Consider the following 11,588-nt stretch of genomic DNA (forward strand, 5'->3'; position numbering starts at 1 on the left):
TGAATTTTGAAATTTCAAAAAGCTATAAAAATATTCCACTTAAGCTATAAAAATATTTCAAAATGTAAAGTCAAAAGGCATGGAGAGGCTAAATGGTCGGACTGGCACGTTTTGACACCCATACAAAAAGATGTAGAACATTAAAGCCTTTTTAATGAATTTTTAGATGTTTTTGAACAACTTTCACATATTTTTGACATTTCACAAAAGCTTAAACAATAATTTAAAACATAATTTTTATAACATAGACATCCGTGTATCAAATGCAAAATGAAAATTATAAATTCTTGAAACTTTTAAAGATATAAAATTCACTAATGGTTTCAATTTCAATATTTTTTTTTCTAAATTAAGATTCATATTGACAAATTTAAAATTCATAATATAAAGTAATAAAGTTTGAATTTAAAATTCTAAAATGTAAAAACTTTAAAAATATGGTAACAAAATTTAAATTTGAAATTCAATATCAAAAAAAAATAGAAAAATGACTCCAAAAGAATAGTCTATTCTTTATATCTTTCTACATGGGGTCTACATTTGTAGTTTTCGATCGTTTATATCTTGATGTTTGGTTTGCATGTTTGCATCGTCTGTCTAACATTTGTATTTTGAAAGAATCCATTATTTACATTTATATACACTACCTATCATTTATAATTTTATATTGTTTACTCTTCACATTTTTTTATTGTCTATTTTTGTATTTTTATAGAGTCTACTTGACAATTTATATATCGTTCATCATCTTTATTATTAAAAAATCAACTATTACATTTTTCTACATTATCTATTAAATATTTTATTTAATTTCTTAATTTAATTAACTCGATTTTAATATATTCTTTATATCTTTCTACATGGGGTCTACATTTATAGTTTTCGATCGTTTATATCTTGATGTTTTGTTTGCATCGTCTGTCTAACATTTGTATTTTGAAAGAATCCATTATTTATATTTATATACACGGCCTATCATTTATAGTTTTATATTGTTTACTCTTCACATTATTTTTTTATTGTCTATTTTTGTATTTTTATAGAGTCTACTTAACAATTTATATATCGTTCATCATCTTTGTTATTAAAAAATCAACTATTACATTTTTCTACATTATCTATTAAATATTATATTTAAAATTTTATTTAATTTCTTAATTTTAATTAACTCGATTTTAATATATTATTTAAAATAATTATATACAATATATCTTGTTAAAAAAATATATAAATAATTTAAATAATTTTTTATCATAAAATTAATTAAAAATTTATTTAGTTTTATAAAAAAAATTATATTAAATTTAATTATATTTTTAAATTTTTAAAATCTCGTTTCCCATGCATTGCACGGGAAAAAGTGCTAGTAGAGAGACAAAAAAAGAAAATAAAATCCAAATTGATTATAAGAGAATAAAGATAGTTAATCATTATTTTTCTTGTAAACATTACTTATTGTTTTTACTACTAATAAAAATTAACATATACTAATAATAATTTAATTAAATTTTATTCTCAAACATAAACTTATAATTAATTTAATAGAGTTATATTAGTAATAAAATATTTTTTTGAGGCCTTTTTCATTTTAAATATAATTTTATAATTAGTTTAATAGAAATATATTAATTACTACTAAAAAAAATTTGAAACTTTTTTTCTCAAACATAATTTAATAAAAAATATTAATAGTAAACAAAATCTTTTTATGAGGCCTTTTTATTTTTGAGGTCTAAAACGAGTGCTTTACTTGCTTTATCCTTGAGCCGACCTGCTTACAACAAGCTTAGTTTCAAACATATTTAAGCCTTCCTTTACCATTATCTCAGTGTAAAAGAGAGCATATAAAATTGATGATTACATTACATTGCCACAGAAGGAGCTCATTCCAAATTGTTCAAAGGGAATGACTAAGCCATGACAGGGAAAATGATTGGCATCACTTGTCTCAGGGACTTGTCCCAAAAGGGTGGTGCTCTTTACCCTGAGTTTCTGGTTTGGTAGGAACACTGTACAGAAGATCATGGATTTTGGAATATATCAGCATCTGAGAGGGATCACCACCACTACTGCGAGAACTATCTTGCAGTTTGATCTTCTTGTAAAGATACTGCTTCTCAGCCTCGGCCTCGTTTAATCGTTGCTTCAAGTAGTTGCTAGTAAATTCTTCCTCTGATTTATCTTGCTTGGCAAGAGCAATCCTCTGAAGTCTCTCGGCCTCTTGTTTAGCCTCGTTAGCCTTCACCTGAAACATTTCAGCCTCTGCATTCTTTAGCCTCACAATTTTCTCCAGCTCTTCTATCTGCAGCTTCTTTTTCTGCCTCTCCATCTTCAACTCTGCCACTTCCCTTGACTTGTCAGCAAGTTCATGGTCGCAAGCTTCCAGATCCATGCGAGCCTTCTTGAACATCCTCATCTTCTCATCAGCTACCATTTCCATCTTTCGTATGGCCTCCGCCACCACTTCAGCAATTCTATTGCATGCGTCCTGCGGAGCAATCGACCTTCCACTTTCTCCATTCTCCAGGCCTTCTGTAGAGTCCACCTCAAGCTCTTCAATTAGGACATGTTTTTATTAGAACAAACAACACCAAAGCATTTAACTTTATTAACAGCAAACCATATCTCCCCCACTCCCCAAATAACAGCGTTTGCCTAACAAAGCAAAGGAAACCAACAACTATAATTCTAGCATTAACTTTATCGATGATGCCCACTTTTCCAACCATAGCATGCCACTTTCCCCCTGCTTTTGATAACTTGAACTTCAGGGTTCAATGGTGAGAAAAGTGGACGGCGCAGAGACCATTCATAACTTCAATTTCAGGGTTCAATGAAGAGCAAAGTGGACAGCGCAGATATAATTTCAATAGATCAAATGAAGAAAACAAATAAAATTGTCAATGTCATTTCAAGTTTTGAGGCATTTTATTTTTGAATCAAACAACCTTTTCATAATTTAGACATAACAGAATTCAATAAATATAAATGAGACAAAATGCGGAGGCATGATATTGCCTTATTATATATACGTTAAAAGGAAGAAAAACAAAATTTCTTGTACCTTGGAAAAACATCAATATTGCCCGGGAAGCAGCCTTTGAATCCATGTTTTTGGTTTTCAATTTTTCTATGATATCGCCACACTTCCAAAATAGCTTCCTCCCTCGGGGTTCTTTATTGCCATGAAAGATCCTACTAACATAATCAAGTTCCCTCATTAGGGCCTCTCCATCCCACGAGGCAGCACAGTGCTGGAAGACATCTTTAACCCAACCCACCAGTTCTGAAGTCCTATTGCATGCTTGACACCTGAAAACCATTTCACTTGGTCCTGCTTCACTCTTTGAAGAAGGGCCCATGCAAATAAGTTGCTCGCGAATGGCACAATCAGTGTGAGTCCAGTGAGAACACAAGTCACATCCAATCCAGCGGCAAGTATTCACGTCAAAGTCAAACTTGTTGCAGATCACACACATGCACAGATTGCAGAAACCATTAGTGTTGGTGCATATTTCACAGGTACAATCATCAGCTGGAAGCAGGTTTTGGCACGCTATGTTTCTGCACCTCTTATAACCAAAGATCTCAATCAGGGAAGTCTGTGATAGATTGATGCTAGGATGCAAAAATCCCTGAATTCCAGTATTTATTGCAACAAGGATTTCAAGCTGCACTCGATGAGCTCTCACCAATGTCTTTTCTGTCAAATCAGCTCTATTCTGAACAAGCTTCTGCAAAATGAAAAATTCCTCTCTGTGCTGCGATGCATTCCCTCCCTCAAGGATAACTCGAAGTCCATTTTTCAGTTCTTCGAGATATACCGGAGGTAGACAACGCATTTTTTCACATATCGTTCCCACACTTTCTCTTGCAATGTCTTGCAGAGTAACTTTGCCAGCACCAGAAACACGGTGAATCACTTTCTGCTCAAGGCTATTAATCTCCGTCTTTCTATTCTCCATCTTCTTTGCTGCAGCTGTAGGCCAAGTTTCTTGAGAACTTGCACTCTCAGCCGGTGATTCACGGAGATTGTCAGAGTTTGATCCAGGTTCATCAGGAGACCGGAGAGGATCTGAAGAAACTAGAGACAGAGACGTTTGTAGTCCTCTAACCTGTGCTTCTGGACGCAAAGGGAGCATTTTGGAGAAGACCTCTGGTTGGTGCTACAGAATAAGATGACGTACCTATCAAAAGATTTACACTGTTACTGTCAGTCACTAGCGGCAGGGATTGTTCTATACACATTTCTACACCATGACTATTGCATTCTTTTGAGGGAAGATTCGACACCAAAAGAAAATTCATACAAGAGAAATTGACATCACAGGATTAAATATTTTCTTGACTGCAATGATTATGAAAATTGTTAAGTAAACCCTCAATTTAGTCCTTAAAATGGATAGAACTTTTAGTCATTAAAATTATTAGAATACTCTATTAGTTGCCGACTAGTCCTTTCATATTTTGTTTGTCACTGTCATTTTGCAAAACCATGACCTACAATTTCAAGAACCAATTTGGGGATTTACTCATAATAATCATTGTTGTAATCATTCAATAGATGACCGTCTGCAAATGTAAATGATAAAAAACAAAACAATCCATGGCAAAAAAAGTCTAATATTAAAGTTCTTAATTCAGTCTGACATCATACTAACACGAATTAACTCCTTGACATGCAAATCAGCAAATTTGCTTACAGTCAGCAATTAACCATAGAAATATCAGAAAATGAGAGGAAGTTTGAAATTGGAAAAGTTTACTGTTCTGAAGAACCCAAACGACAATCGAATAATAAAGATGAGATTGATTCAACACAACACTGACCTGAACGGAGAGAATATTTGGCGCTTTGAGTTTGAGCAGTGAAAGCGGAAAATCCAACATGAAACAGGTACAAGGACCCTTGTTTTTCAACGCCACGGATGACCGGTTTAGCCGGTTCTCACATTACACTAGCCGCCATAGTCCTTACGGTTTTTCAAGTCATATTCCATGTATTTAAAGTCTAAGGAGAGACTTATTCACCATGTTGTTCACTCTAGTCTAATAGTAATTATTGATTACGAACTTGTATTTTATAATTTTATAAATTTATAGTTATTCTGGGAAACCAGAAAATAGTAAAAGTAGTAAAGTTTAGAGAAAAATGATTTCCTTTTAAGTTGCATAACAAAACAAGAGAGAAACTCCAATTCTTTGATTCCTTGAATGTCGTAGTAGTATCTTTATTGTGTCTTTGATTAATATATAAATGAGATATAAAACATTACGAAAAAAAGACCAATGGTGTTTCTATTGTTTTTCTATTGAAATTTATTAAGGAGTCTCTAAGATGAAGTATAAGACTCTCAAGACCTAAATTGTTGTCTCTTAATGAGAAAACTTCAAGTTTTGAAGAGAAAGTGATTTACTTACAAAAGACTCTTTGGCGAAGTCTGGTAAAAACATTTTATACCCATCGTGAGATCTAGATAAAACTATTCCCATACTTGAATCACAAATAAGAATTGTGTACTTTTTTTCCTTAGCTCAACTTTTGACCACAAGCTAATAAGACTAAGCCTGGATAACAACACATGTGCAAGCAATATGATTAAGATTGGATTGAAATATATCAAGAACTACTTAAAAGCAACTAAAAACACTAAGGATTGAAAGATATTTGAAGTTTGAAAGAATCAGAATACTAAAGTGTCATACTAAAGTGTCTCAAACTTGTTCTTAGTATTTTGGTCATGATGTCTACAATCTAATTATTTGAATTATAATGTTTCAGGCTAATTTCTCTGCTAACATGATATTTCACCTTAATGTGCTTAGTTCTACTAAGTTGCATAACAAAATAAAGGAGAAACACAAATTCTTTTATTCCTTGAGTGCACCAGTATATGTGTTGTGTCTTTACTTAATATATAAATGAGATATAAACATCACAAAATAAGAACTAATATTGTTTTACTTAATTATTGTTTATCTTATTGGAACTCATTAACGAATCTATGAGATGGAGTATAAGAATTTTAAGAGACAAATTGTTGCTCTTAATGAAAGAACTTCAAGTTTTAAAGAGAAACAAAGGAGTGATCCACTCGCAAAAGAATCTTTGGCAAAGTTTGGTAAAAACATTTGATTCCCATCGTGAGGTATGGATAAAACTATTCACATACCACAAGTCTTATGGTGATGTACTACACTTGAATCATGTATAAGAATTATGTGCACTTTTCCTTAGCTCAATTTTTTTCCTTGTAGAGGGTTTTTCCAATCAAGGTTATAATAAGGCACATTTTATAAATAAAATCTTATCTTTCAAATAATTGTTTTGTTACTCCTAAACACTTTATTGTCTATTATGAATGTCAAGTTTGAGATGGCTCAAAATTAGGCGATCGAAAAATATCAGACAATAATATATGAAATGATTTGGTATGAAATTGTTTGAAAATAAAGAATCAACAATCAAACATGATAAAAAAATATAGACAACAAGAAAGGGGCTCACACATTGATTGAAAAATGCTACAAATGCCAGAAGTGTGGTACTTCATTGCATTGAGAATGGATATACTCATACCATTACCATACACTAAAGGTCAGGTAAAAAATTTAATGGTGGTGATTGATTATTTCAACTAAATGGATAAAAGCAGGGCCTTTATCAACTATCATTGAACATCAAGTGCAAAAGTTCTTTTGGAAAAAATGTTGTACGCAAACATGGTTTACCCCACTCTGTTGTCACCCTTAATGAATGGTTTATAATTCATAAACAAAGGGTTTGTGCAATTTCTTATGTTTGATAGAGCATCTAGAGGCTAACTATCAACATTACGCCTAAATACTTAATAGAGAGCACTTTTTTTCTAATAGATAATGCTTTTTAAGCGTTGTCTATTGAAGCGTTGTCTATTAATAAAGAGCATTTGCAAAAACTCATTATCTAATGACATCTTATAGACAACGCTTATAGAAATAAGTGCTCTCTATGTATGGTTCAAAAAGACAGCGCTTTCTACCAAAAAGTGCTCTCTATATGTTGTCCAATAACATCTTATAGACAACACTTGAAGACACAAGCACTATCTATATAAGCTTTAAAAAGACAACACTTCTAAAAAAAAAAGTGCTCTATGTATGTTGTGTGATATACATCTTAAAAAATGTGTTTTCTCAAACATGCGCTCTGCATTAGGTCGTTTTTTTTTGTAAGAAATTATAAAAAACATAAAAAATTATAACACCACAAAAAAAAGGTTAAAATACTTTTTTTGTCCCAATTTTTGTCAAATTTTGTTAAATAAGTCCTAATTTTATTTTTGTACTCACATAGGTCCCAATTTTCGTCAATTTTATTCAATTTGGTCCTTTTTTGCTAACATTGTTTAAATCATTAACGGCCATAAACAATGACTGCCACATGTCACTTCATGGTTTTTTTAATTTTTTTTATTTCTTTTTAATTCTTTTTTTTTTAATTTAATTTGATTTTTTTTAAATGTACACGTGTCAACCCAACAACGTGCCACATGTCAAAGTCAATGTTTTATATTCAATTTGGTTCCTATATTTGTATTTTTGTTCAATTTAGTCCTAGATTTGTTTAAAATTTACCAATTTTACCCTTGTCGAAGATGAGACCAAATTTAATTTTTATATAAAAGTTATAATGATGTGAATTTTAATATATTATATAAAAACATTTAATAAAAAATGTGAATTTTAATATAAAAATTAAATTTGGTTTCAATTTGGAAAGGGACAAAATTGATCCATGTTAACAAAAATTGGGACTAAATTAAACAAAAGTAACAAATATAGGTACCAGATTGAATATAAAAGATTGACTTTGACAAGTAGCATGTTGTTGGGTTGACACGTGGACATTTAAAAAAAATATTAAAAAATTAAAAAAATTAAAAAAATATAAAAAAAAATTTGAAAAATTAAAAAAATTAAAAAATAATAAAAAAGTCACAAAGTGGCACGTGACAGTCACTGTTCATGGTTGTTAATTATTTAAACGATGTTAGCAAAGAAGGACCAAATTGAAAAAAATTGATGAAAATTATTACTTATTTGAGCACAAAAACAAAATTAGGATTGATTTGACAAAACCTGACGAAAATTGGGACCAAAAAGATATTTTAACCAAAAATTAACTATCTTATAATTTCATATATAATTTAAAATAACATGGTACATTTGTTCACATAACCAACTTACAATGTAAATATAAAGAGAAGTACACAGTATTTATAGTTCTGATCTTACATTTAAATATCTAAAAAAATATATACAATTAATTTTTCATACTTCTTCCACTTAATCCTCTTATATCATTTGAAGATAGTGATGGCACACCACTTTCTACATCCAAGTTATTGATAGTTTTAAATTCTACAACATCAAATGATCATTTTTTTCCTACATAAACTGTAAGAATAAGAGTTATGGACAGGGGCAAAACTGATGGAGCTTGGTCGAGACATGTGAGCTCCAAGTGCAGCAAAAATGATGGAGGAAGCATGGAAGAGTGGAAGGCAAGTTTGTAGGCTCTTGCTTGCAATGGATAGGTGAAAGAGTGAGTGATTTAGAATTGGCTCTAGCTTAGGAAGGAGGCTAGAGGCAAAGAGAGTAAGCACTCTAAAAAATGACTCTCAAGTGGCAATAGTGAGGAATGTTCTCAACTCATTGGCTTCTATTGCACAAAAATTTAAGAGTGTTACAAATGAGTGAATTTTTTGCTTTTATATGAAGCCATTTACACATGAGAAAGGAGAGCCATTGAATGGAGTGGGCCTTGATCTTGGTCGTTGGTGAAGGCTTGGAGAAGAAGGCAATGTCACGCCCCTTGGATCTTGGCTTGAAGAACAAGAAGTGACCTTGGCCTTTGGATGTGATGACCAACCTTAGTCAAACCATGAAGCAAAGGGCATCCTTGCCTTGCCTTGTCTTTGGTAGTCTCGACCATGCATGAAGAAAAATGGGTCGAGCCCAATTTGAAACCCTATCCTATGTTTCTTTCATGTCTTATGTATTATTGGAAAGCAAGGCGTAAACATTGGCCCAAAATAAATTCTATTCTACTGCAATTACTTGTAATCCTTCATATCTTGGTGATTTCCTTAGCCCATGTGAATAATGTGTGGAAGCTTTGGTCTCGATGGTCATTTAGAGGAATACCCATTTGAATCTTTCTCGTCATAGACCTTGTTGTTTGGCCTCTTAATGGGCTTCCACTAGATGTTGGGCTTGAAGGATCATGTATGCTTGGTGGGATCACGTCAAAAATAGAAACTCTAGTTTTGGCCTTTCTCAATTTCTAAATTGATGAGTCGGCCCCATCTCCATATAGTAAGAACATAAATCTTATGTCTTCAACTTCTCAACAACATCAACTTCTCAACAACAACAATATCAAATAAATCATTCCTACATTTTCTCTTTAGTGTTATCCAGATGTCCAAACTAGAAAAAGTAAACAAAATTTACAGGCCTTTTAAAATATGATTAAGTTTATAAATAACATGAGATCAAAGTAACAAACTTGACTAATTCCTCTTATAAGTGAAATTGTGAGAATCTTAAAGACAAGAAAATAAAGAACTTGGTTGTTGTGTAACAAAGAAAAAAAATTAACATTCACGATGGAAAATGACGATTTATAACATTTTTATTGAATTGAAATTTAAAACCTACTCAACCAATGATTTCGAAATTAGCAAAATATTCTTAAGCAAAAGAAAAAAATATATTAAAAGTACCATTTTAAAATGAAGGGACACTGGGAGAACTTTCTTCCTCTTCACTAATTTCCTTGGCATCTTGACTTTTAGTATTGACATTGGGAGAACTTTCTTCCTCTTCATTATCATCAGACACTATGGAAGTCATCCCAAGGAGAGTTACGAGAAGCATGAAAAAAGGGGAAGCTTTTCCATCTCTATCTCTATTTGGCATTACTTTAGTTTGATTTCCATGAAGTTGGCTTGGTTGACTATTCTTAGTTAACTTGTTGACCTTGACCTAGGGTTGACTTGTTGACTCAAGATTAACTTAACTTAAGCCAACATGCTAATCCAAATTTACTTGCTTTGTAGGTTATTTAATAACCTAAAGAAGGTGGCACACTTCAAGAGCTTATGTGGGACATATGGAGAGCACATGTGGAGGAAAGAGAAAGAGCAAGGCATTCTAGAAACATCTAGAATGAGGAACCACATGACTTGGTCAAGGATCCACCTTGAAGGGTTCTAGAAACCTCTAGAACGTGCTCTTACATGCCTTGGTCAAGAAGACTTTCTAGAAGGCTTTCATATGCACCATTTGACCTACCTTCTAGATTATAGGTTTTGTTATTTGCATTGTAACCCTTTTTGAGACTTATGTGCTTTTTCTTAGAGACCCCTAAACACTTTTATATAAAGGGTCCTCTAACACTTGTAAAAAGGTTTATCATTTTGGAATTTACATATACCTTTGTGTTCAATCTTTGTGAGAGTATCTCCTTTGGGAGTGAGACTTTTAAGCCTTATCTTAAGCCTAGACTCAAGTGGCGACACCTTCCACTCATCTTCAAGGTTCCATGGCTTCTAGCCTAGCCTTGTAGTGACGTGCTTCTCACATATCTCCTTTCTTGTCTTTCCACTTTTATGCTTTGTTCTTCTTTCCTTTACATTCAAATTTTACTTTCTTTTGCTCTTTACTTTTGCTTCATGAATCAATCCATCTCTCTTCTTTTCTAAAACCTTATGAAGTGAAACTTCATATCTAGATATATCTTAATGTCCAGTGGGAATTTTTACTAGGCTTTCTTAAGCAATCATCACCATATTCATAAATCTTAAAAGGAATCAAGATAATCCTATATCATTTGGTATCTAGAGCTTATGTTGTCTTTGAATATGGTGTTTCCATGTGCTAACAATTGATTCCATGTTTTGTGTTCTTAGGGAGATTCTCGTCCTTTTGATGGCGTTCAACTTGGTGGACACAATTTTCCACTTCATTTGAGGTTTAAGTATCCAAAAACTCTATCTCTTTGATACTCGTTTTTTAATGAAGTGAAAACATGATTCTTGTTGTTTCTATGATGTTTGGCCAAGACCTTTGCCTAGTTGTTACCATGCCAAAATTTTCTTCATAAGCTTAAAAATGTCTTTCTTTGTCTTAAGCTTTGTTTTTACTCTTTTGTCATATGCCTATTTGATGTTTTCCTTTTATTTTTTCCAAGTATTTGAGTATTGCATGAATTATATGTCTTGTTTGACGTATGTTCCATGAAAATGATTTTGGCCTAAATTTGAGGATTTAAGTGTCCAAGCCACCTAAAAACATTGTCTTTCTATCTTATGAAACTAGTTGTGAAAGAAGAAAATTTTGACACCTTTTTTACTCATTTGCAAAGAGCAAACTTGCTATTTGGTGAAGAAAAAATACAATTTTCCTAGGTGTTATGCTACTAGTTTTCATATTCAAATATTGGGTGATATTGGTTAATTAGTTCCATTACTTAAATTGGTTATTATCTTTATTGGTGTATGCATGATTGGAGACTTAGTAGTGCATGTTCAAATACTTTC

General features: G+C 32.0%; 1 protein-coding gene across 2 annotated transcripts; it reads right to left on the bottom strand.

Moving 5' to 3' along the window:
• Positions 1–1,786: 1,786 nt before the first annotated feature.
• LOC114188139 (OBERON-like protein) lies at positions 1,787–5,025 on the bottom strand. 2 transcript variants are annotated; one of them, XM_028076686.1, is made up of 3 exons: positions 4,831–5,025; positions 3,065–4,187; positions 1,787–2,532 (listed from the first exon to the last, which is right to left on the bottom strand). In XM_028076686.1, exons 2-3 carry the CDS (start codon positions 4,140–4,142, stop codon positions 1,949–1,951), a joined length of 1,662 nt encoding a protein of 553 aa, XP_027932487.1. In that variant the 5' UTR covers positions 4,143–4,187; positions 4,831–5,025; the 3' UTR covers positions 1,787–1,948. The 2 variants fall into 2 exon arrangements, with proteins under 2 accessions (XP_027932487.1, XP_027932486.1); XM_028076685.1 differs by having other exon boundaries at positions 1,787–2,553.
• Between the last annotated feature and the right edge of the window lie 6,563 nt (positions 5,026–11,588).

Source organism: Vigna unguiculata, chromosome 6 (genome assembly GCF_004118075.2).
Source record: "Vigna unguiculata cultivar IT97K-499-35 chromosome 6, ASM411807v1, whole genome shotgun sequence".
Classification (NCBI taxonomy): Eukaryota; Viridiplantae; Streptophyta; class Magnoliopsida; order Fabales; family Fabaceae; genus Vigna; species Vigna unguiculata.